This window comes from Ursus maritimus, unplaced genomic scaffold (genome assembly GCF_017311325.1).
Source record: "Ursus maritimus isolate PB19 unplaced genomic scaffold, ASM1731132v1 scaffold_26, whole genome shotgun sequence".
Classification (NCBI taxonomy): domain Eukaryota; kingdom Metazoa; phylum Chordata; class Mammalia; order Carnivora; family Ursidae; genus Ursus; species Ursus maritimus.
In genome coordinates this window covers 3,751,060-3,775,958 of record NW_024425119.1, presented here as the reverse complement: position 1 = coordinate 3,775,958, position 24,899 = coordinate 3,751,060, and the positions used below count along the sequence as shown (strand labels likewise).

The window sequence follows — 24,899 nt, the reverse complement described above, 5'->3', positions numbered from 1 at the left end:
TTTTTATTTTTTTTTAAAGATTTTATTTATTTGATAGAGATAGAGACAGCCAGCGAGAGAGGGAACACAAGCAGGGGGAGTGGGAGAGGAAGAAGCAGGCTCATAGCGGAGGAGCCTGATGTGGGGCTCGATCCCATAAGGCCGGGATCACGCCCTGAACCGAAGGCAGACGCTTAACCGCTGTGCCACCCAGGCGTCCCTCATATAGGTTTTTTTAAACTCTTAATCTTTCAAGGTTCAGCTTAGGTGCCGTCCTATTGAAGGAGAACAGAGGGGACTGACTGTTACCAAGTACCTTTAGAGAGGGTCGGAGCCGTGCACACGCATTTGTCGGGGGAGAGCACCGCGCTGTGTGCGGGGGCGGCAGGAGAGGCGTGACCCCAGAGGAGGGTGGCACGCTTGGCCGCAAGGAGGCCGTGGGCGCTCTAGGAGGTGGCAGGGAGTCGCGTTCCCTGGGCTTTGGGAAGGCGGCGGTTTCCTCCTTCCAGCTGACTGTTGCATGCGCCTGAGGTGGGTCTGCTTTCGCAGGTGCGGCGCTACTGTGAGAGGAGCATGATCAGCAGAAAGGTGCGGCCCCCCTCCCAGGTCTGGCAGGGTCCGCGGCGCCCCAGGGCCACCCCTGCCCTTCGGACACTCCAGTCACCTCTGCCCCCTTCTCCTTTCTGTAACGCTGCTTGCCGGGTGGGGCGGGGGTACCAGAGGCCTCGTGGTGGGGGGTGAGTTGCGGTCTCTCTGGGGAGCGACAGAACCTCCCTCCGGCTCCCACTGCTGCACCGTCATTCCCCCATGTGCTCTTACCCCGTCGCAGCTCTTCGGCTTCACGGAAAGGTACGGCACCGTCCTCGCAGCCTCCAGGGAGCAGCCCAGACTGGCTGGGTTTCAGCACTTCCTGCAGAGCCTGCAGCCCGCAGTGACCAAGAGTGAGTCAGGAGGTGGGAGACTGGGCTGCGGGCGGGGGACAGGGGTCCGTCCCTCACGCCTGGACTCCACTCCCTCGGAGAATGGCTTTAACCTCGCTGCAGGGGGCCCTCCCGCCTCCTCTGTGGTCCGAGACCCTCTTCCTTCTGCTCTGCGCAGCTCCCGTGACCCCTGTGGAGGAGGGCGAGGCTGGGGTGCCACGGCTGGCTTCCCCACTGATGCACATCGAATCCTTCCTAGCAGCCCTCACCACTGCCAACCAGGATGGCAGGGTCATTCTGAGCCGCCAAGGTAATCCCAAGGAGGGGCTGGCATGGAGCTGTGAAGCCAGAGTATGAAAAGACTCGACCCTGGCACCTCCCTGGGCTAGGGTCAGGAAACGGTGGTGGTGACTGGTCTCCTGTGGCCTGGGTGGGGTGGTGGAAGTGTGGTGAGGAGGGGTGTCTTAGGCCAGGCTGTGAGAGAAGCCGTGTAGTCTAGTGGTTACAGTTAGGTGGGTTTTGGTTTGAGTCTCGATTCCATCACCTCCAAGCAGTGTTTCTCTGTCTTTCTGAAGATCAGTGTGCAAAGGGACATGATCGTGCTATCTACCTCGGGGTTGTCCTGGAGATTAAATGGGATCTAATGAAAAAGAGTGGTATCTTGTGGCTCCTATGTAGACACAGCCTCAGACTCATGGAAGTCTCTGTTGGGCCTACAGCCTGTGCCCTACTCCATGGAGCCGTCTCTGTCTTTTTTTCAGGAAGTCTTAGTCAGAGTAGCCTCAAATTCTTGCTCCTGAATCCAGCTGTGCACTTCGCCCAGGTGGTGAAGGAATGCCGGGCCGTGGTCATTGCGGGGGGCACCATGCAGCCGGTAAGGGAACCAGAGCCAGCCTCTTGTGCCCCAGAGTTGGGATGGGACAGGACAGGGGGCAAGGTGCACCGTCAGGCCTCTTCCTGTCCAGTGGGCCCCCAAACCAGAAAGGGGTTTGAGCAGGCCGAGCAGCGTCCACCAGGTGGCATTGCTGTACTGGCTCATGCCTGGGCCTTTAGCCCGGGGTGGGGGCGGGGGGGGGGGCAGTGAAGGGGATGAGGTGGGGGAGGCACTGCTGCTGATTTGTGCTTCTGGCGCCACAGGACACACTTCTCCCAAAGACAGCTGTTCTGGAATTGCAGGCCCCATTAGGTGCCTTAGTGCCATTCCTTTCTTAGACCCACCGTAGATGCCACCTTCATAGGCGCGCGCGCACGCGCACACACATACACACATACACACACACACACACACACACACACACAGGAAGTAGTATGCTTTCATTGTAGAAAGCAGAGACCAGCAAAAGCAGGAAAAAAATAGATCGTAATTCCACCAGCAAAAGATTTATTTTAGTGTGCATCGTTATAGTAGTCTTTGTGTGCACGAGTTTTACAAACATCCATGCATATTTTAAAAACAAAAATCTCTATCTGTACATGCTGTTGCTACGATTTGGTTTTTTCATTCAGCAACAAAATGTCATAAACATTTTTCCTTGTCAGTAGTGCGCATTTATTCCAGCACGTTCTGGCTCTGCTCTGCTTCGTGACTCTAATATGTTGTAGAAGCATTCTTCTTTGGTTAGGTATTCAGGTGATTTGCAGTATTTCTGTTTTCAGCAACAGGGGCACGTAGAACCATTTCTGTCCTCAAGGTATGCCTGGCACAGGACTGAGCCGGTGGAAGGCTCCTCGGCACGCTGGTCCCTCTCCTCAACCACCAGAACCACCCCTGTTGCTTTCGTTTTCCATTTTTCTTTCTTTCGTATAGACTTGTAGATTTTCGTTCACATATTAAAATCGTTTCTGGTCATTGCTACTTTTGATGCTCAGGTGTCTCAGACTCAGCCCCTTAGAGCCCCACGTGCTGCCCTGGGGCCTTGACGAGGCCCCCTTAGCCTTGGGATGCTGTCTTGCTTTTTGGTATCACGGAATGCAGAATGTCCCAGGCCACGTTCGGCTTTCTTTGCCCCAGATCTGGAACCCTTCATTTCTCCAAGATAACCTGGCTTCTTTATTTGGGGATTGGTGTGTGGAAACCAACGTCTGGGGGCTGGGGTGTTTGTTGTGCTCCTGGATTATAATTGCTGTTAGGCCTTCTGCAGACAGACCGGGAAGATGGTTTTAAAAAATCCTGAGTCCATATTGATATTTCGAAAAGAAAATCAGTGAATTTATTTGACCTTACACTGCATCTCTTTTCTCTTGAGCTGAACGTTTGGTTTCTTATTACATTTTCTCTATCTTATTACTTATTTGCACTATATCCCACAATATACTTCAAATACTTTCATGTACTGCCAATATTATTCTAACCGCGAACTACTGATTGAAATTTCATTTCTTTGCATTTACTTTTTGTCCTTAGAGTGTATCCTGCTAAGGATATGAAGTCACTGAAGTCAGGTTTTTCTTTGTGTGCTTCTGTTGTGAATGCAACAGACAGGCTCTCTTTGTTGCCATCTGTTTTCAGTTTTAGAGTTTGCTTTTTTATTTTTGATTTAATTATGTTTTTAAAATATGTAAACACCTATATGGTTCAGAAGTCAAGTGTCTAGAAAGATGCCTTCAGAAAGTCCCACTTCTGTCCGTCTCCAAGCTGCTCTCCGTGCCCAGAGGCAATCATTTTTATGACTGCTGGTCTGTCCTTGCACAGTTGTGTTGCATTTTTCTGCAAAACTAAAGCAAATATGTGTACTAAGTTTTCTCCTTTCCTTATTCCTTATATCAAAGGCCACACTTCGCCGGTGTTCAGTCACCAGTGTGTCGTGGTGCTCAGGCCGTTCGGCAGCCAGCGCGGTGTGGGTCCCGCCTGCTGGCCGTGGCGCGCTCAGCAGGAGGGTGCGGCGAGTGCACTCACCGGGCTGTCCTGAAGGGCGGTGTGCGCTCACGGACCCTGCGCACTGTTGGCTTGTGGAACTGTATCTTCAGGGGCACTCCTGGGTAGGGGGACTGCCAGGCTAAAAAGTAAAAATATGTCCAGTTCCCCTCCAGCGGGTGTTCTTCTGTCTCCCACCAGCGGTGGGTGAGTGCCCGTTTCTCCACACAGGGGTCACACTTGGGTTTTTCTAATTCAGTAGGTGAAAACCCTGGAGTGCTTTAAAATTGCTAATGCTTATGTCCCTTTACATCTCCCCCCCCCTCCCCCGGCCCCAGAGGTTCTTCTCCAGTAGTTGAGGCTGGGGCCCGGGCATGCGGGTTTGTCTTGAATTCCCACAGATGGTCTTGTTGCGTAGCCGGGGGTGAGAAGCACTGTGCCCAGTTTACCAGATTTCCTTTGCTAGTCCCACAGTCTCACTGCGACTGTCAATGCTGGGTATCATTAATTTTTTATTTTTGCCAATTTGTTATCTGCCTTACTTTTTACGTCTTTTTTCTGTTCTTATGTACCTACTGCCTCCCAGCTCAGACTTTTGTCTTCCCCGAAGTGCGGCTCTCCCTCCCTCCCTGCCAAGGCCCCCTGCCTGCTGAGGCCTGCAGTCCCCGCCCCCCTGGGGCATCACAGAGCCCTGCCCTTGTGGTCTGCAGGTGTCTGACTTCCGGGAGCAGCTGCTGGCCTGTGCTGGGGTGGAAGCCGAGCGAGTGGTGGAGTTTTCCTGTGGTGAGAATCCGTGTCCGGGCTGGAATGGGCCACGTGTCACACTCCGGCCCCTTGTTGTCACGGTTTGACCCTGTGCTCTTACCAGGCCCAAGGGGCTGAGGAGACCATGAGGCGGGAGCGCCATGCTTTGCCAGCTCTCATGTGAGCTCACTGTCTCTGTGCTCCCGCACTGTGTTCTCTGCCTCCATGGAGAGGGCCGAGTACCGCCCTCTGGTGCTGTGGAAGCAGGCAGCTGGGCGAGTGTGGGAATTGCTCTCCTGGCATGGAAGACAGGGTTGGGGAATGCTCTTTCCAGACCCTGCGTTACAGAATTGTCAGCACCTCGTTTTCAGGCCCTCCCTGGGTCTCCGCAGGTCACGTGATCCCTCCAGAAAATATCTTACCCCTCGTCGTCTGCAGTGGGCCCTCCAGCCAGCAGCTGGAGTTCACGTACCAGAAGAGAGAGCTGCCGCAGATGGTTAGTACCAGCCCGCCTTACCACAGCCTTTCCCCGGGGGTGCCAGGCACCCTGGCCAATGCTCAGTGTTGCAGTGTTGGGGAGATGAGTGCTGGGGTCTTCCACCACGGAGCTGGCACAGGCTGGATAGTGTCCTGCCTGGATGCTCTTCGGGAGCTCTGAGCTTCCCCCTGCCCTTACCGCTTAGACTGTTAAGTACGTTTTCTTAGAACCTCGAGGCCTCCCTTGAGGATGAACCTGATGAGAAAGCCGCTCGTTTCCTTTGGTTCTTTTGCCATCTGGTTATGTCAGTCCCTGCCCTGGGCAGGGATGCCGGGCTTGGAGGCCCGTCGTGAGAGGCGCACGTGGGGTTTTCAGTGTCCGATTTGTCATAGATGGTGCTTAGTCCCCAGTGGCCCACCGGGCATTGGGAGTTGGAGCAGGGAGGCCTCGGCGGCTTGCCAGCAGCAGGTTTTAGCTCTGGTGCACTAGCATGTGTGTGGTAGGGAGGGCGGCACCTTCCCATCTCTGATTCCTACCCAGGGGGCCCTTTAGGCTACAGGTCTCCTGCATGAGTGCAGTCACCCTAGGATCTCTCTACTTGGTTTTGAGTCTCAAAGTCAGGAAGCACTGTTTGGCTATGGCTCCAGGGAGGGCTCTCTGTCTTCCTTCCTTATTAGATGGATGAGACTGGCCGCATTCTCTGTAACCTGTGCACTGTGGTCCCTGGAGGGGTGGTCTGTTTCTTCCCCTCCTATGAGTACCAACGCCAGGTGTATGCCCACTGGGATAAGAGTGGTCTGCTGGCCCGCCTGGCTGTTAGGAAAAAGGTGAGTGACCTCTCAGCTGGAACTCCCACTTACAAGGACAGTGGCACCCAGAGTTCCTGCTAGGATTTCTCATGCCTGTCAGATCAGGTTAGGCCTTGTGTCTGGGCTTCTGCTAGCTCCTTACCCCCACCTCTTGTAACCGCTGATCCCCTCGGGAGGATTTCCCTGGAGCCCCTTATTCTGGGGGCTTCTCCACTTCCCAGTCTGGAAAACAAGGCCAAGAGCATACCTGGGACCCAAGCATTCTGAAACCCTTTTCTGGAAGACATTGTCTGTTTTCCTTTAGATATTTCAGGAACCCAAGAGAGCAAACCAGGTGGAGCAGGTGCTGATGGAGTATTCCAGGTGCATTAAGGTGAGAAGTGTAACTCGGGCCTTGGGTCCAGAGAACACCTGGCAGCTGCCAGTATTTTGGGTGGCATCCAGGCTTTGGCTCCATAACTGGGCTGGTGTCTCCTGCAGTGCTGTGGCCAGGCGGGAGGCACAGTGACAGGTGCTCTGCTCCTCTCTGTGGTTGGAGGAAAGATGAGTGAAGGTATTAACTTCTCTGACAACCTCGGCCGGTAAGTTCTGGGCCTCTCATCTCCCAGGCTTCGCCGCTGATCACCTCTCACTCCAAACAGCTGGGTCCCTGTCTGCAAGTTGATGCCGTCAGACTGCACCCCCGGCTGACTGCTTGGGTCACTCAGCTGTGTGGGGAGGTAGCTTTGGCTCTTTGGTGCCAGGTGGAAATTAGGCAGAGCGTAATTTTGTCAGGACTTTGTTCATGTGTCCTGCACCAGGTCTCAGCTGAGCATACCTGCTCCAGGTGGGGAGGGGGAGAGGTGGAGGCAGCAAGCACAACTTGAGGGGGCTGAAGGAGCGCTGGATGTAGCAGTTGACGTGAGGGTGAGGACTGAGTCCTTCATCCTGGCCCTGGCAAACGCGTCGGGGGCTTGACTGCCCCCATGCCATGGGCTCATGTTTCCTCTGCCCTAGGTGTGTGGTTATGGTAGGCATGCCCTACCCCAACATCAAGTCTCCAGAGCTACAAGAGAAGATGGCCTACCTGGATCAGACCCTAGTGAGTACCTCCAGTGTCCAGAGGGTGGGAGGAGACGGCTGGGGAGAAGATGCTACCTCAGGCTGCGATACCAGGGCCGCACTGCTGTGACTTCCCCACTGCCCACTGATGCCTGCCAGTGTTTCCCGTCCACTCCAGGGGACGCACCGCTTACCTCTGGAGCCTGCTGGTGTTGTGCCCATGACGCCTGCTACTTTTGCTCCCATGTTGAGCAGTATCATTTTCTAGAACGCTAAGCGGGGAGGGGCAAGAAAATGCTGACAGCTGCTCTCCTCTGCCCTCCCCAGCCCAGAGGCCCCGGTCAGCCGCCACCAGGGAAGGCTTTGGTGGAGAATCTGTGTATGAAGGCTGTCAACCAATCTATAGGTAGGCCTGGGACTGTTCTGGCTCTTGGGATGCATGGTGGGAGAAGGAGGTGACAAGAAGGAGGGGTTTTCCTTCTCTGAGGAAGGAGGGAACATGATAGAAATGGACTGTGGGGGAGGCTGGTTTAACTAAGAGCCCCAACCTCTGTCCCCACCTAGGCAGGGCCATTAGGCACCAGAAGGATTTTGCCAGCATAGTGCTTCTGGATCAGCGGTATGCCCGCCCATCTATCCTGGGAAAGCTGCCAGCCTGGATCCGAGACCGTGTGGAGGTCAAAGCCACCTTTGGTCTTGCCTTTGCTGCTATGAGGAAGGTCAGTCCTGCCTTTCCCTCCCCTCTGAGAGCTCCCCCCGCCCCACCGCCGAGATCTCGTGCCTCATTGCTTTGCCCTGTCTCCCCAGTTCCATCGTGAGAAGTCTGTCCTTTCCTGATGGCTGGCGCACCACTGGCTGGGTGCCAGGCTCTTCCTTCACGCTGCCCACTTGAAATGTTTGTCTCAGGCCTGCTCTGCGGGGATCCAGCCTGAGACGGTGAAACCCAGCTGGAGACCAGACCAGCCCCTTTCTGGAATCAGTGGGCTGCCAGGACCAGGTATAGGTGGACAAGCCAGTAGGAGAACATCAGGTTGATCCTGAAGAAATCGTGGGTCCTGGCCATCCTGGGACCCATCCCAGGGCAGTTCCCCTCCCTGAAATTGAATCTGTTTGCCCCTTCAGCGTGGCCCAGAGTTCAGCTCCCTGCCCTGCCTCCCGGCCAGTCTTCCACCCCAGCATCTCTGCCTTTCCGTCTCTGTGTCCACTCTCTCAGAGGTGAGGCGGAACATGCCCTCCAACCTTTCCCCTTTCTGGCCACAGTTTGCTGTTCTAAACCGCCACCTTCTCTTCAAAACTAAGGACGTTCCCTATTTCCAGCTCCCAGCTCCCTGGTGTCCACAGGGCTCCTGCCCAGGGGCCTCTGACCACCTCAGCGCTACCTTCTTTCTCTGTGTTAAGAACTGGGAAGAGAGCCATGTGCCGGCTCCCCGACCTGCTGGTCTCTCTCCCCCAACCACAGTGTTGGCCCCTAACTTGTTCCATAGCATTTCCTGCTCCCTTGGCCTGGCTCCATGTCCTCCAAGTCAGTGGCACCTCCTTCCCACTCAGCCACTTGAGCAAACTCCAAGACATCTCCTCCCCTGACTTCAGCAATTATGCCAAGGGCCATTAGGCTCCCAGCAGGACTATTTTTAGAGACCCCGTGTCTGTCAGGGAGACAGTTTTCCCTGTGTGAAAATCTCCCTCCCTCCATCTGCAACAGCCGCCCCTGCTGACTGCATCTCTGTGCTCTCCCTGACCCGGAGGAAGGGGCCATGGTCCACCCAGTGCTCTGCCCCCACTGCTTGAGCCAAGGGGGAGCGGGAGGACAGGTGCTGGCTTGGAGGAGATGCTTGCCTTCTGCACAGCTAGGGTTCCTTAATTAAAAGTGCACTGTTGGTTTACGCTCGGTTCTTGCATGATACTGCTTTATTGATTCATGTGTTTATTTCAGTCTGTAGCTGGAGGAGAGCTCAGGCAGAGCAAGGGCTCCCCCCTCCCAGCCATTTGGCCTCAGAAGCTGGCCACTGTGCTCCTTGAAGAAGGTCCAGACACAGGCCTGGGACAGTCCTCCACGATGCCCGTTCTTCCACAGGCAGCAGGGGCCGAGAGACCCGCAGGCCAGGCCACTTATCCCAGTTGTGTCCATGTGAGGGCAATAAGTAAATCTGGGTTTTGGTGGGGAAGGAGTGGCTGAGCCCCTAGGATTCCCAGTCGTCCTCATCCTCCTCTCCAGGTGGCTGCTGTGGAGGAGGCAGAGGCGGGATGGAGTCTGACATTCGGGCAAAGGCTCCTCCTGGCCCCTCGCTGGCCCCCGTTGCAGGTCCTTTCCCAGAGATACCTGGGAGGGCAGAGGTGGAGGGTGAAGGGGGTTGGTTTGGGGTACCAGTTCACCCAGCCCCTAGAGACTTAAAAACAGGAGGAACAAAGCAGGACAGGATATTTTCTATCCTGCACACTGAGACTTCTAGCCCAGGGAAGGCAGCCAGGCTCTGCTTCCTACCTTTACGCCTCATGACCAGCTTGTTAAAGAGATCCGACATCAAGTCTCCACCTTGGCTTGTGGCTCTCACTGTAGCAGGAAAAAGCCATGGGTCAGGAAGGATGAGGGGACCAAGGACAAAATCTGCCTCTGAGGTGACGTCCTCAGGGTTTGGTCCTATTTCTCTTCTTGCTCCCTATCCAGACCTGCTGGCCCCTCCCACAGCCACCACATCACCGCCAGGTCTCAGAGCTGCAGGCTGTCAGTGGAGCCAGTACTGAGCACTAATAAACTGTCTAACATAGCCGCCCTGTGAGACAAAGCAGGAGGGAGGAGGGGGGGCCCCATTGTATGGATGAGGAAACTGGCCCAGAGAGGCTGGGCAGTTTGCCCGAGGTCACAGCGCAAAGCTCAAGAAACCTAGCTGGAGCTCAACCCCGGGACTCCAGAGCATTGCGGCTTTGGGCCCAGGTGTGCTGTTTGTGCTGCATTTAGGACGCACAGCACGCAGAACCTGCAGCCTCGAGAGGCTTGGAGAAGCAGGACTGAGCTAACTGTCCAGGTTTGCAGTCTCTGCAGCAGCTCGGGTCCCCAGCCATGTCCTGGGACAGCTCCTGGCAGAATCTAAGAAGATTCTCTGTTGTCACAGTTTGAGCTGCATGAGGCTCTGTCTTCCTCTTAGCTTAGAGAGGAAGGTTCTAAGCAGGCTACAAAACCAGGAAGGAACCACAGCGCAAGCAGGAAGGGTGGGAATGTTAGGGACGGCAACTTCCCACGGACAGCCTGGGGAAAGTATGGGGCAGGTGGGTGGGTGCTGCCCCTCTGGCCTTTGGGATGGGCAGAGTGCTCCCTGGGGTCTGGTGGTGGCTACAAGAGAAGGTGGCCCTTCTCTCAGAACCCTTCTACCGGAGTGGGCCAAGGGCCCCCTCACCTTGCTCCTGCTCCTTCTGTTTCTTCTTCTCCAGCTTGCGCTCCTTGACGCTGCGGAGCTTGGCCTTGCCGATGCCCCCAGCCTGGCGGATGGACTCCAGCAGAGTGGCCCGGCCACTGGAGGGGTCCACCACTTCCTTGGGAGCTCCCTGGACTGTAGCTGGGAGGGGCAGGGTGTGAGGAAGAGGGCTTCTCAGGCAGGCCAGCCTGAGGGACAGCCTTGCCCAGCCCAAGGTTCTGGGGGTCCAGAGGCTTTCCCTCAAGTCTGGCTGTGAGAACGGGCTCTTCCTCTTGCAAAAGGAAGCCTGTGGGTGAAGCCGAGCCCTGGGAGACCGTCCGCAGCCCAGATGCTGCCTGTGTCTGCCTGAGCTCAGCAAGTCCTATGTCCAGGCATCCCTGGTCCCTCTCCAACACCACCTGCTTTACAGGCCACTGCAGAGGTGGCCCGTGGGAATCTACTGCTGTGTGGACAGTGTCTGAAGTTGACACATGAGTCAACACGGGAGAAGTCCTGCTAAAATGGAAATCCTGCAACTTAAGGATGTGGATATTTTGTTGCTGAAGCTTTCTATATTTTCAGTAGCCGCCCTTTTCCCACTGGTGTAAGTGGGAATGGGGGACCACAGCTCCTCCTGTCCATGTCCAGGCTCCCTCTGCCCTGGAGATGAGAATTCCGGGGGGACTACAGACACAGTTTGAAAACCACGATTTCATGAACCCAGTGGAACAAGACCTTGAAATTAGGACTCTTCTGAAAGTCTAGAATTTATGGTCGCATAAACCTATGGGAAACCCTCCAGGGATCCAGAAATTAGAGGCACCCTCAAAGAGCACACGCCCCCTTGCCTCTGACCACCCCCCCACACCCTGGTGCTTTTACCTAAAGGAGACACGCCGCCACTGCTGTCCTCCCTGGCACCTTGGCCTGGGGAGGCCATGGGCTGGGGTGGGGGTGGGGGAGCACTGACCAGCACAGCCGGAGCTGGGGGAGGCGGGGGCGGTGGCGGCGGTGGTGGGGGTGCTGTTAGCACCCCATCTTCTGGGTCTGAAACAGAAGTGTGGGAAAGTGTGAGGTGCCTAGGAATGCAAGGGGCCAAGTAAGGGAGTTGTTGCCCAACTCCTGTTCTCAGCTCACCCGGCTTGAAAGTCTCGGCCACCTCTGTGTGGAAGGTGGGCAGCTCTGGAATGGTGCCAGGGGCAGAGGGGGCAATGCCAGGGCCCAGGTCAGCACTGTACATGAGGTCATCGGCGATGCCTGGCAGGTCGGGCAGGTAGGATGGCACGTCAATCTCAGGCACTTGGCCCAGGTCAGGCACATAGAAGTAGTTCTCTGGAACCTGTAAGATTAGGTGGCAGCCCGAGTGGGGGCTGAAGGAGGCTTGGGCCCTGCAGTTTGACCTTGGGGCAGTCAGCAGGGCCTCGTGCATACCCGTGTACAGCAGGGTGGGAGTAGGGGCTCGATGGACCCCTCACCTCGCTGGCAGGGCCCACTTTCTTGTCCACTGCCTCCCCCCCTCCCCAAGCCAAGGCATCACCGGCTCTACCTGTTGCTCCAGCTGCTCCCTCTTGCTGATGGACAAAGGGGCATCGAACAGCTTCTCCTCAGTCTCTGCCCCCAGCATCACGTGGGTCTTTGTAACAGCACCAGCCAGGGGGTCCAGGAAGACATACTTCTTGTACCTACAGAGGTGGGGTGGATGTTGGCCAGTCCACCACCTGCTCAAGGCCCATGGTCCTCACTCGGCTTTCCCACTCCATCGGGGCCACGGTTAGTCTGTCCTGTGGACTCCGAGGCCTTACAAAGTCAGTCACACTGCTCGGCTCCGGGTTCCCCAGCCTGCAGGCTTCTGCCCCCACGAAGCCAGGCCAGGCCGCCCAGCCACCCAGCCACCCTCCCAGGGCCCCGCCGTGTGCCTTACAGGTTCTCAGTGGTGTTGAACAGCAGCAAGGAGCTGACGGAGCTGATGTTGCTGGGAAGGCCCCCGAGCCCCTCCTCGGCCTCATCCTCAGGCTCTGGCTTGGTGTTCACACACACGGGGAAGTATTTCAGCTTCTCCTGGCAGGCGCGGGGGTGGTAACGCAAGCATGGTGGGCTGCCGTGCCAGGCCAAAGTGAGCACCCATTCCAGTCCAAGTCCACTTAGGGAACAGGACCCTCAGTTCCTCCCGACACCCGGGGCCGCCTCCGGTCACCCCATGAGTGTGTGACCCCATCAGACCTGCAGGGCCCACTCATCCAGGGGGCGGTGCTTGCTCTGGATCCTGTGGCGGGGGCGTCTCTGCAGGCCGGGGTCCTGGGCTCCCATAAAGATGGAACCGTACTCCTGCAGGCGCTCTGGAGCTGGGTACTTGGCACTGGAGAACACCTGTGAACACAGGGAGTCCGAGATGCTCCAGAGTCTGGGGTGCAGTGGGGCGGACGGGGGGATGTGAGCAGAAGGAAAGCTTGAGGTGTGGCTGGGCAAGGCAGGCAGGGACCTGGGCAACATCAGGAGCATGGCGAGATAGGAGGGATGGGATTTCTGGGACTGCCTGCCAGCCATGTGGACTCAGGGCTACATGGTCTACCTTGATGGCCTTCTTGCTGCCCTTGATCTTCTCAATCTTGGCCTGGGCCAAGGAGACCCTCTCTCCAATGGCCTGCAGCTGCCTCCGGCTGAGCTCTACTCGCTGAGAGATCCTGCCATGGGAAAATAAAACAAAACAAAACACGAGCTGAGGGCTGCTCCCCAAGTCCCTGCAGTCTCCTGCACCCCTGCTTCTATCTGTAAACTTACAAAGCCAAGGGCTTCGGCAAGCGCCCTTAAAATACAGCGTTACTTGCTTGTCACGGCTGACCTTGAACTGTCCAGGTGACCTCTGCACAGATCTCTATCTGAACGGTCTAGAAATGAACTCTACCGAGTTCTTGGAGCTCTGGGTAGGAACAGGCAATCGCCCTGGCCCCAAGGTGTGTTTGGACGTGCCATCTGTCAGGGTCAGGGCCCCCGCCTCCAGGAGTTTACAGCCTCAAGCAGGGGCAAGCAGAGAGAAAATTGTCAGGACTCCTGTACATAATCGCCTATTTCCAGATGAGACTAGCACTCCCAAGGATAAGGGTTGGGCAAAGCTGGGTCTAAATCAATTCCCAGACCCATTCACAGGGAACTGCCCTGACACATAAAAAACAGCTCACGTGGGCAAATGCAAAGTCCACTCCATGGTTCTCATGGTTGTGGTCAGAGTGCTCGCTCTGAGGTTTCCACCCACCCTTCCCAGTGCAGTGGGCTCCAGTGACACCAGTGCCCTGCTAGTCCCTGAACGTGCCAGATGTAGTATTGCGTGGCCTCTGCCTCAGACGGGGTGCCATCCCTGTAGATACCCACGGGGCTGGCTTCTCTGCTTCACCAAGCACGCTTCTCCCTGAAGCCGTCCTGACCACCGACTCTAGACGTGCACCTGTCACTTTCCAACCCCCCTTTTACACAGAGCCACTTGACATGCATCTATTGCTTATCTGTGCTCCAAGGGGTAGGGGCTCAGGTTTGTTCTCTGCTGTTTTCCCAGTGTTGGCAGCTGGAGAGGCTCCCTGAATGACTAACACCCACATGCCCTAAACGTAACGCACAGGAGCCTCGCTCCCGCTGTCCCACACTATGGAGCAACGGCAAGGTTCTCTGCACTGCAGAGCTGACTGGCTGAACAGGTGCCAGGTACCTTCCTGACTGCTCCCCTGCCGGCAGGAACACCAGCCCCTGCCCGTGACCCCCCTCTTCGCACTCAGGCTGCGTGTCGGCACTCACCGCCCAGGAGGGAGCATACAAGTGAGAAAGAGGCAGACCCGCAACTGCAAGTTTACAGGGAAAGGGCAGAGGCCGCGGTGGATGGCAGGGGGCCCCACTGTCTCTGGGGTCAGAGACGATGTACCCAGGGAACGCAAGGATTTCTTGAAAGGTTGAACAGTCAAGGCTTTCCAGACCAATCTTCCTAAATCAAACTCCGCCAACTCTAGAGGATTTTGGTCCCCCAGAGAACCCACCAGATCAGCCAATTTCACAACCCAGGGGTCTCGGTTCCCTGCAGTCTCCCTGCTTACCCTAGCTGCTTCTGTGCAGGGGACTTAGTGAGGCAGGGGGCTGGGAGACAAGCAGGTACCCAAAGCAGCTCAGTCTTCCTTGACAGACTGGTCTGACTGGGCGGCAAAGGAGACAGACAATAGAGGGCAGAGTTTCCTCCCAGTGAGAGAACGCAGAACAACCAGACTTGCGCCAGAAGAGCAGGAAGAAAGGTTTGCATCCGCTGAGAAGGGTGCTCACGCACAAGCCACTGCCTTCAGCTCCCAGCCCGGCCACGTCCTGCCCCTGGGTGCTGACGCCACCTCAGTGCTTATGTGACCGCTCGGCTTGAAGTCAACGTGGAGAGTGGGAGGAACAGAACTGGGGAGGGACAAAGGCTATTCTGTTCTGCTTCTTCCATCAAGAAGGGCTGATTTCTCTTAAGTTGCAAACGTAAAGCTTAACCATAAACCCTTGCAAAGTTCCAGAATGGATTATTAAATCGAGGGTCTGTAAGCACTTCGAAGAGAAAGAGGCAGATCCCAGAGGCCAGCATTGTTCTAAATTCACAGCATTTCTTTTTTTGACAGGGTTATTAGACCGGTGCATCAGGGGAAAACCTTAAACACAGTGCATCTTGAGTCAGCAAGGATTCTGACGGCTTCTCACAAAATCCCGTGGACAAGGTGGAGCTATGGGGGTTGGAGAAGAGCACATCTAGGGAAAATCAGAGCTGAAGAATGGACTGATTTTGGCCTCGCACAAGGGTCTCTGGCAGGGCCCCGTCCAGCCTGTGCAATGCTGGGTTCGTAAACAGGATATCAAATGGAGGAGAGTCAAAACGGCCTGGCTGGGGAATCAAGACTCAAATAATCTTGAGAGGCCAGAAGGATGGACTGCAGTCAACAAGATGACACTGATAAGGGATGAAGTCCGGTGCACGAACGCAGAAGATGGAAGGTTAGCAGCAAGGCCTGAGGTTTTGGTTAACTAGAGCTCAGTATGAGCTAAAAGTGTGTTAAGCAGCTTAAGAAGGAAATGGGATCTTGGGGCACAGAGCTCCTTGTCCCTCCTCCCTTCTTTCAGTAAACAGGGGACATCCACTCTCTTGGGGGCACTAGAGAGAAAACAGACCCCAGATTAATGAGCTAATCTGTGCTGGGTACCAACCGCTCCACAGCTGTGTCCCCTTTAAACCGGATCCACATTTTAAGAGGACTGTGAATTCCTACTAGACCAACTCTAGGGTCTGTCTTATTCACTGCTGTGTCTCCAGCACCTGGGACTGTGCCTGACATGGAACAAATACTGGCTGAAGGAAAAGTGACAAGTTAAAGACCGTCCAAAGGAGCGTGATGAGGACGGCGAGGAGTGAGCTACTCACGTTCTACAAAGATGACTGAAGGGTGTTCTGGCTACAGGAGAGGTGACTTAGATTATGGTGATGCCCTCATGTCGAAACTATCACAAGTGCTGTCGGGTGGAAAAGGGACTGCACTTATCCTGTTGCCCCAGAGGCTGCAAGAGGACCAGTGCATGGAGTTACAAGGAAGCAGATCTCGGTTCTGCACAAGGAGAACTTTCTAGTAAACATTCTTCCTGGGAGAGCTTTGCAAATCAGATTCGGGCGGGATGAGCACCTGTCAGCAATACTCCAAGGGAGTATTCCAAGGGGGGCAGAGGAAAGAAGACAGGATTTCCAGGGTTCTTTTTCGCATCCAAGAGCCTACCGGTCTAAGTAATGGCCTGCTTGTTGACAAAGCCCCCATCCATGTCTCATCCCTCACAGTTGGAGCCAAGGTGCTGAGAGCGCAGAGCACGGGTGAGCCGTTGGGACGGAGCTCCGCAACCAATTAGCAGTGTCCTCCACGAGGGTGGGGGAATCGTGGCAAGAAGGTGATTTGTTTGCCCTTCCTAATCTACACCCCCTGGCTTGGTGGTCTGCTTCAAGGCAGGTCAGTTTCCAAGCTTATCACTGAAGCCAAGTCCCCAAAACACGTCTGCCCGGACCCCAGGGCTGTCTGTGTGGGCGTCAGGAATGGAGCTGGCTCAGTCAGTCTGCTCAGAGCTCGGGCTGGAGATGAATCAGGGAGCACACAGCTCCCAGGGAGAGAAGTGACTAGTATGCCCCACAAACCTGGGTTTAACATCTGCTTAGCAGCAGTGCGACCTTGGCAAGTCACGGAACTGGCCTATGCCTCGGGCTTCTTCAGCTGCAGAACAGGGACGGTGACTTCTATGCCGTGGAACTACTGTAAAGGTTAAAATGAGCAACCATAGGCCCAGGGTTCCCGTACTAGCTGATATATCCTCGGTGCTATTACCACCCACGACGTTAGGAGGGATGAGGGGCTCCAGGCGCTCAGAGGAAAGCAAGAAGAGGCAGTGCTGAGCAGACATCGGGGAGGAGGACGGTCCAGGCCGAGGAAACGGGCACTTCACAGGGAATGCCATGGAGGCAGAGGGCAGGGCAACGGGAACTGGCTCCTCTGGCTGCTGTGGGGAGGCACTCACCGAAGCACCACAGGGACCACTGCCCTCCTGGCGTGGGAGAGGGAGGGGACAGCGTGGCCGGGACAGTGCTTGGGTTCCCGGTGCCCCACCTCCCATGCTGACCCCCCCACTCCCTCACAGCCCCCCTGCATCAGCACACCCTCACGACTTCCCACCTGCCCACAGAGCCTGCTGGGGAGGAGGGAGCGCCAGCTCCTCCTCCCCTCGCCTGTCCTATCCCTAGGCACTGCGGACCCTGGACCTGCTCTTGTGTTCCCTCCTCCGCTCCGCTCCCCCCCCCACCCCCCCACCCCGGCCCCGCATGATTAGGAATGACGTGCTAATTATGCAGGCGGCTGACTGAGCGCTTCCTAACCTCGGGAGTCACCAGGTGCCGATGGGGACCGAGGGGGGGCGAAGTGAGGCAGAGGGGAGAAGATGCGAAAGGAGGAAGGGGAGGGAGGAAAATGAGGAAAAGAAGGGAGGAAGGAGGGGTTGGAAAGACAAAGGAGAGGAAGGGGGAAAGCTTTGCAAAGAAAAGGACTCCTTCCCCAGGCTGCGGCTTCCCAGCTACACAAGGGCTGAAGGGCTGTCGGGGAAGGCAAGTGACAGCACCCCAACTTCAACACACGGAAGCTGTCCAGCTCCTCTTCCCTCCGCCCCTCAACCCCCTCTGCCACGTCCTCTAAGTCATGGGAAGCAGGTGACATCTCTGGGCGGCTATTTTGGGGCCTGGCTTCTCCCGGGTGAGGCAGGGAGAGACACAGGCCAAGAGAGCCTGAGAGGCACTTGTCATTCTCTTCAGGCTCCATAGGCCCCCGCTGCGGCAGAGCAGGAGGAAGGAGGCAGGCTCGGAATGCTAATTTTCCATGAGCTCACCTACCTGCGGCACTGGGCACAGGCGCCCCTGGGCTGAGGGGCCTGGGCCTGAAACGGGGAGTGGTGGGGAAGAGAGACAGATACCCACCTGTCTCTTCTTTACAAGAGGTTTTCAAGCAGGTGGAGTAAGTTTGAGGGGGAAGATTCCAAGCCGGGGTCACTTCCCCACTACAAAAGCCCATGAGAAATGAAAAGCCCACGGGTGTGTGGACTGCTGCAGGATGGGGGGTGGGAGGAGCAGGCGAAGAAGACTGGGTCTGGGCACGCCCCACCCCCACTACCCCACCCCTCCCTTTTCTTCATCCTGTTCCCAAGCTGTCATCATGTCCTGTCATTATTCCCTTTGCAATGTCCCTTATCCAGCCTTCCCTGCTGCAGCTCCCCTGGACTGCAGCCTCACCCCTTCGGTGCCTTGACTGCAGCAACAGTTCTCAGTGCGTCCCTGAAAGCCCCTCCCTCCCCTCCTGGCCACTGCTCAGCCTTCCCTGCTCCAGAACCTCCCGTGGCTCCCTACAAGGCCCGAGTCAAGCACAAAGCCCTGTCCTGTTAGGGGAAGCCCCCATGGGCCCTAAGTTACTCATCCTAACTGTTCACCTGCCCCACCATCCTCCGTCCCCCTCCCTCTGCCCTGGCCCATTCCCGCAGCAGTGCTGAGCGCAGAAAGAAGTGAGAGGCCAGCTCCCAAGGGCGTGCCGTCAGAGAGGGAAGCAAGGGCCGCAGACACAGGGAAAGTTGACTCTTCACACCCTGTTCTACAGGGCAGGAGCTGTGTGCACAGGGCAAGCAGCAATGTCTGCACTCCCAGCACAACCGCCCCCGTTCAGGCCAGCCTCCCCTGGGGAGCCTGGGATACACCACGCTCCCCACTCCAGCCTCTGAGCCTTTGGCATCCATTTCTAGACCCCACCAGAGGACCGGCATGCCCACATTCCTACCCCTGCCTAACCACGGCCTATCCCTCCTATGGCCTGGTTCATGCCCCTCTCCTGCAGGAGGCCTCCTCTGACCATGTGTAGTAGGCATGCGGGTTTCCTCTCTTGCATCCACTTCTTCCTTACTCAAACAAGGCCCTCATTTCCTCTGGGGAGCACACTGCTCCCACAGGCCCAGTCCCTGCACTTCGGGTGGGGCTAAACCAGGGTTCAGGAGTAATGCACGTAATGCACGGGGTCCAAGCCCACCAGTGCGTCATGCGCTCTGCCCCAGCGATGGGCTCTGGGACAGACACGGGAACGCAGCCGGGCCAGCGGGCCTTCCGAGGAGATGCTGACACACAGGGTGCCCTCTTTCCTACTGGACCTGAATGTGAGTGCAGGAGCTCCGGCCCCACTGCGGCCTTTCTGGGAATGGGGTCGACGGAGAAGCAGCAAGCTGGGATGGAATCAAAGAAGAATCAGGTTCTGACGACATCGGTTAAGCCCTGCAACCCTACATCCTGCTCTACTGATCGGTTACTGTTTGCTTAAACTGGTTTGGGGAGTTCCGATTCGTACTCATTGTCTCTTCTCTAGATCCCTAGAAGCCTCCACAGTTCATGCTACACAATGAAGAATCCATCTAGACTTGGTGCTTTCCCCACCCTAGACTCTAAGATCCTTGAGGACAGGCCAGGCTGCGCACATCGTCAGGACCCCTCAGGGTCCAGCAGGTTTGGCACATGGTGGGAGGTCGAGGGAGTGACCAGGCACGGGGTTCCTGAGAGGCACCCTAAGCTCCCTGGACCGTGCCTAGAGGCGTCCCTCACCACTTTCTCCCAGGAGATAGACTTCCTGTCCTCTCCTCATTCCATCCCCGGGCACGCGGACAGGAAACGGTCTACAGGTGCCAAATACCAGGAAGGGAGAGGAAGGTACACTGAAACTCCAGTGCTCCCCTTAGAGAAAGGCAAGCATACAATCACATTCCTGGTGAGAAAACAAATGTTTCTGACGGATTGTTCGTCGCCTCCATGTCAGTCACAGGGCATGGGGCGTCTACCATCTGGGGTTGATGGCTCTTTAAGGCCTGTGTTGTCTAACGTGTTCCTTAGGCATATTTAGCACAAATATAAGCCCAGAAAGGGCCCGCAGCGCTTTCCGTAACTACTGATAGCAAGTTCAGGAGGGCCACCACAGGAGCAGAGGGGCAGAGCCAACAGCAGCGGGTGAGAGGACGGAGAGCTTCCTGAATGCTTACTAGCTGCCAGGTGCTTTGATTCCTTCACACGTTTTAATTTATTTAATCTTCAGCACAATCCTACGAGGAAGGTAGCACTATTAACACCATTTTATAGATGGGAACACTGAGGCTTGGCGTGCCACTGGGGAAGCTGGACTGGAGTCCCGGCAGGCCGCTCCAGTGCCAGCCCCCTTCACCACTCCGGGGCACGGCTCCGTGCTTACACTTACAGTCTGGATAGGCCTGGGGCAGAGAGGGGAGTCGGTGGGCACGTGAGAGGCTGAAGAGTAGGAGGGTCTGGTGTTTATACTGAGTCTAACTGGAGACAGTGAACCCATTTTCTGCCCCCACTGGGGAAGGCTTCCGGGAGGAGACCGCCTTCCCGGTGGTGAAGTGGAGGTTGCATGGTGAGGTAGCTGGGGCTTCCTGGTCTGGGGCACGTGGTGGGGAGGGTAAGGGGGTGACTTGGACCATGAGAGAGACCTCAATCAGACAATGACTTCACATGGGGTGGGATAAAAGGTCCCTGTGTAAGGCATCGGGTGGGCCCCAGGAAGGAGGTCTGAGCCCCATCTCAGGCTTCTTACAGTCAGAGAAAGACAACGACCTGTATGCAAAACACCATTAACTCATGTTAAATAACCACTGAGTGAAAATCATTATGGCCCAAGGGTTGTCCCAGATAAGCACTGGCAATACTCCCACTCAAAACCGTCATCACCCCACAGGCCCTGCCTACCTCACCAGCTTCGTGAGCCCCCCCCACTCCTTGCTCCGGCCACACTGGCTTCCATTCAGGTCCTTTCTACCTCAGGGCTTTAGCTCATGCCCTTCTTTCTTTCTGGAATGTTCTTCTTCTCGATCTACCCCCTCACAATAACTCTGACTCACCCTTCATTTCCCCATACATGTTTTCCTCACATATGCCTTCCCCAATCACCCCACAGACCAAGTCAGGCCTCCTGTTACCAACTCCTGTAGCAACTTCACAGACAGACAGGGGTAATTCCAGAGTCTGGAGCCACAGTACCTGGGTGTGAGCCCTGGCTCTGCCACTTGGGCAAATCTCCTAGCCGTGCCTCAGTTTCCTCATCTATACAATGGAGAAAACAGCCCCTCCTCATCAAGTTGTTCTGAGGGTTAAACGAGATGATACACTCAGATCAGCGGTAGCACACGGTTCAGGCTACACGACTATCAGTTTTTACAAAACGACTATAAACAGGTCTTAATCACAATTGTAATTAAGGAACTACTTATACCATTGGTTAATTAGAGTCCATCTCTCCTGCCAGAGCACAGGTTTCCCCACTCTCCACAGCAGAGTGTTCCTGCGAAACCTCAGAAGCTGAAACGACGCAAAGTGAAGAAGTAACGCTCAGTTCATAAAAGTGAGAATCCGCTTCGGCTTTCTTCCGGTTAGTGAATGAGGTACGAGTGTCGGTCTCTCATAAAGCAAAGTGGCAGAACGTGAACTTGTTTCGGATCGTGGGGGAAACCTGTATACTCTCTAGCTGGGACAGGGACATGACCTTACTCCTCGCTGTAAGTAACTAAAGAGAGCAGCATGGTGCCTTGCACACAAGTGTTGAATAAATATTCAGGATACGAGTGATATGCAGGAATGAGTGAGGGCCTGGGTACCCTCCCCGGGCTCCCCGATGGGAGAAAGAGCAGGAGTTGGGAGAGGAGTACCACCTCTGGGGCCTGTGCATCCACAGGGAACCGGGGGGCGCTAAGTGGGACAGGAGGCAGTGAGCTCCTACGAGCACTTACAAGGAAGAGCTTCGAAGCTGGGCTCCTACCTTGGGCCCCGTGAGCACAGGGAAGCCAGCCGAATCACCAAGAAGCAGCAGAAGGGCCGCAGGGTGCACGCCGACTGCCCAGCCCCTAATCAGGTGCGGGCGGGTAGCAGCACCTACCTGCTAAAGATGTCTCCAGAGACCTTCTGTAGGTACTGCAGGGCATCCGCCGCCTGCTGGATGGCCTCCTCCCGCCGCAGGTCTGGCTGGATGAGGGGCACCGCATAGGTCTGCCCCGCCAACGAGTGCTGGCTCCTCGTGGGAGTCATGGTGCCTGTGGGTGGGAACCAGAGCATGAGGGGCCAAGTGCCGTGAGAAGAGAGCCCAGCCCCCGACCCCAACTGTCTGCCACTGGCCCCACCTGTGCAGGCGGGGAGTAGAGGACAGAGCATTGGGTGGGAGGCCAGGAGCTCCCAGGAGCTGGTACTGTGTTGATGCAGGCTGCGTAAAGGAGGAAAGCAAAGTGGCAGCGACGACAGAGACTGAAGAGAAGTGGTCAGAGAAGGTGCTCTGCTAGGCCCCCTTTCCATACACTGTCTCATTTCAACCTCCCAAGCCTGGACACACAAGAAAGAAACCCTGGCTGCGGAGTTAAAAAGAGGCTGGAAGCAGAGGGATGGATATGGGGGAGGGCGGGGGGAGAAATGTCTGTGTCAACTGCCAAATGATCCCCAGGTCTGGAAAAACACAGGAAATGCGAGCTCCTAGGTTCTTTTCACTTTGACCCCAGGAACTCAAGACCTGTTCCTGAGACAGGATAGGTAGTGGCTGGTGACTCTGCTCCCCCAGGCTACAGCTAAGGGGGGCCAGGAGGAAGGAGGGGGCATGTGGGGGCGGGGGACAAGGAGGAAAAACACTCCTTCCAATTGCAAGATGAGGGCAGAGTCTATTTATACTGGGTTTAATTAGCTCTGCTCCCTGGTGCCACTAAAGCAGCAATCACGCTGCAGACGGCGCTGATTTGATTGGCAAGAGATGTACCAGGCAGAATATTAAGGCACCGGGCCCTATAAATAGGCCTCATCACAGCCCCTCGGTAGAAGACGGTGAGGAAGACATTCATCAGACCTGGCAGTGTGCTACAGGCCTGTTCTCTTCGGCACCACGTTAGGGCCCCCCAGTGCTCCAGAGCTGAAGCTGGGGCGGCCTAGTGTGACACAGAGGCCTGAGGAGGCTTCATGGGGGCTTAAAGAACGGTGTGACTTTGGGTAAGTCACTTGCCTTCTCTGGATTCCTGATTCTTCCCATTTCCCACTCTGCAGACCGAGAATGGCACTCCTCTCTAAGAAGTGGCTTTTCCCAACGCAGCACACCATCTTCTCCAGGCTGGAGCGTACTCCTTTGCTCCCTCTGCTGGCTTCCCCAGCCCCTCCTCCTGGCCCGGCTTGATCCCTCCCACCCACCCCCACGGGGACGACTCATGATCTCCAAGGACCTATCTCCTCGCCAACTTCTTCTAGGGCAGTGACATCCTCAGCTTCCCAGACCCGAAGCTGCCTAGAATCCTCATCAGGGCCGGGGAGCTCCTCCTCACCTCCCCACTCCTCCCCCTCCTATCAGATGACCAAAGCGGGGCCAGCTGATGCCTAACCCAGGAACCTAACCCTCTGAGACCACCACACTCCTTTCAAGAAGCCCCCCCATTCATATTCATACTGATGCAAACTTGCTGGGCACTCTGACTTAATTCTGTACCTCAGTCTTCCCATGGGTAAGCTCAGGAGAGGGTCAAAGGTAGAAGATACTTTCTGTGCACATACTGAGATGCATTCCTTGTAAGTCACCTCAACTGTGTGTGTGTGTAACTGCACAGGAGGGGGGCGTAGAGGGACCAATCTCCTCAACAAGGCAGGGGCAGGTCCATTCAAGAATTAAGAGACTGAGTACAGCTGGTCAGTGGTTTACTCATTCTGTCTCCAGACATCTACGGATCAACTATTAGCCGCCAGCCATGATCACAACAAAGAAGAATAGGACACTGTGCTGGCCTCAAAAACAGACACCACATGATAAGTGCTCTAATTTAGCCACAATACAGTGCTGGGGGGAACAGTGAGGAAGGAGTGATCGATCCCTCCAGAGGTTAGGGGAGTCAGCAAGGCCTCTCAGCAGAAACGGCAGCTCCCTATCAGGCCCAGCAAGGGCACTGCAGGGAGAGCATTCCAGGTAGAAGGACTTGAACAAAGGTGTGTAGGGAACAGCAAGTGGTCTTGAGTGATAAGGTATCCCTGGGTCATTAGCAGGAAAAAATAAAGCAGCCAGATAGTGATAAACACTGCATACCGCTGCAAGAAGTTTGCTCTGAAGCCCTTAGGCCGCAGCTGCCCAATATCGTAGCCTCTAGCTGCATGTGGCCTACCCGAGTGGAGGCGTAGTGTCAGTGCAAAACGTACACCAAATTTCAAAGACTTAGTAGGAAAATCAATGTAGAATATCCCATTAAAATTTTTATATTGATTACAGGCTGCAATGACCATATTTTAGATATACAGGGTTAAAGAAAATCTATTACTAAATCGATTTCACCTGTTTCTTTTTACTTGTAAAATCACAACATGGGGCTCACATCCTATTTCTATTTGATGCCCCTACCTTACAGAACCTGGTAAAACCACGGACCTATCCAGAAAATGAACAGACACCATACCCGCCTCTCAGTGCTGTTTATAATCTGGGAAGTGCATGGAATCCTTCCCGCAAACCATCCCCGGACAGCCCAGGTTAAGAGCAATGCCGTGGGCAGTCAGGAAGCAAGCGCGGTGAAAGCCGTGAGAGGTCAACTGAGAGCGGCCGGGGAGGGAAGGGAGCTGCAGAAGCGGGGTCCGAGGATTCAGTTCAGACGGCTTGCAGGGCCCAGGGCCCAGGGGTGCAAAGGCACGCGAGGGTCACGGGATCCGGCGGGCCGCGACAGGAAGGGAGGGCTGCAGCCCGGGGCCCCGAGTCCGGCGGGTAGGCGGGCAGGGCCCTCCCCGCGCCCCGGCCTCACGCCGCGGAGGAAGAGCGGCTCCCGGGGTGCAGGCGAGCGGGGAGGGACCCGTCTGACTGGGGGCAGGGGCCCGGCGCCGCTTCCGGGCGGGCGGCTCGCCGGGCGGCGGGGTGGGATGGAAGCCCGGGCACAGGCCTGTGCGGACGGCGGCCGCGGCTCCGGGGCCTCGCCGCCCGGCCTCCACCGCCAAGCCCGGCCTCCCGGAGCCCCTCCCTCCCCGCCGCTCCTCCGCGTCCCCGCGCGGCCCCGGGGTCCCCGCGCCCTCCCCCGGCCCGCCCGCTCCTCACCTGCGCGCCGCGCGCCGCCCGCCGCCCGCCGCTCCGGCCGCCGCGC

General features: G+C 56.3%; 2 protein-coding genes across 2 annotated transcripts in view; one reads left to right on the top strand and one right to left on the bottom strand.

The window, feature by feature from the left end:
• DDX11 (DEAD/H-box helicase 11) overlaps positions 1–8,708 on the top strand; it is a 34,464-nt gene extending 25,756 nt beyond the window's left edge. Inside the window, exons 16-28 of the mRNA XM_040642029.1 lie at positions 529–567; positions 809–920; positions 1,078–1,209; positions 1,661–1,773; positions 4,464–4,536; positions 4,890–4,993; positions 5,653–5,802; positions 6,089–6,157; positions 6,265–6,365; positions 6,781–6,865; positions 7,153–7,231; positions 7,390–7,544; positions 7,633–8,708. Coding sequence (XP_040497963.1) covers positions 529–567; positions 809–920; positions 1,078–1,209; positions 1,661–1,773; positions 4,464–4,536; positions 4,890–4,993; positions 5,653–5,802; positions 6,089–6,157; positions 6,265–6,365; positions 6,781–6,865; positions 7,153–7,231; positions 7,390–7,544; positions 7,633–7,662 — 1,242 coding nt within the window. The 3' untranslated portion in view covers positions 7,663–8,708. The remainder of the gene's footprint in view (positions 1–528; positions 568–808; positions 921–1,077; positions 1,210–1,660; positions 1,774–4,463; positions 4,537–4,889; positions 4,994–5,652; positions 5,803–6,088; positions 6,158–6,264; positions 6,366–6,780; positions 6,866–7,152; positions 7,232–7,389; positions 7,545–7,632) is intronic.
• Positions 8,709–8,718: 10 nt separating this feature from the next.
• Positions 8,719–24,893, bottom strand: WASHC1 (WASH complex subunit 1). The gene is made up of 11 exons (XM_040642030.1): positions 24,854–24,893; positions 21,701–21,854; positions 12,784–12,895; positions 12,435–12,581; positions 12,136–12,272; positions 11,761–11,896; positions 11,352–11,553; positions 11,097–11,261; positions 10,218–10,376; positions 9,308–9,376; positions 8,719–9,145 (listed from the first exon to the last, which is right to left on the bottom strand). Exons 2-11 carry the CDS (start codon positions 21,847–21,849, stop codon positions 9,006–9,008), a joined length of 1,416 nt encoding a protein of 471 aa, XP_040497964.1. The 5' UTR covers positions 21,850–21,854; positions 24,854–24,893; the 3' UTR covers positions 8,719–9,005.
• Between the last annotated feature and the right edge of the window lie 6 nt (positions 24,894–24,899).

Excerpts from the sequence above, each read along its gene's own strand:
- WASHC1 (XM_040642030.1), bottom strand. The coding sequence starts at position 21,849 with ATGACTCCCACGAGGAGCCAGCACTCGTTGGCGGGGCAGACCTATGCG. Across the intron at positions 12,896-21,700 it reads TCTGGAGACATCTTTAGCAG|GATCTCTCAGCGAGTAGAGC; the intron begins GTAGGTGCTGCT and ends TTCCCATGGCAG. Across the intron at positions 9,146-9,307 it reads GCTGGTCATGAGGCGTAAAG|GTATCTCTGGGAAAGGACCT; the intron begins GTAGGAAGCAGA and ends CTGCCCTCCCAG.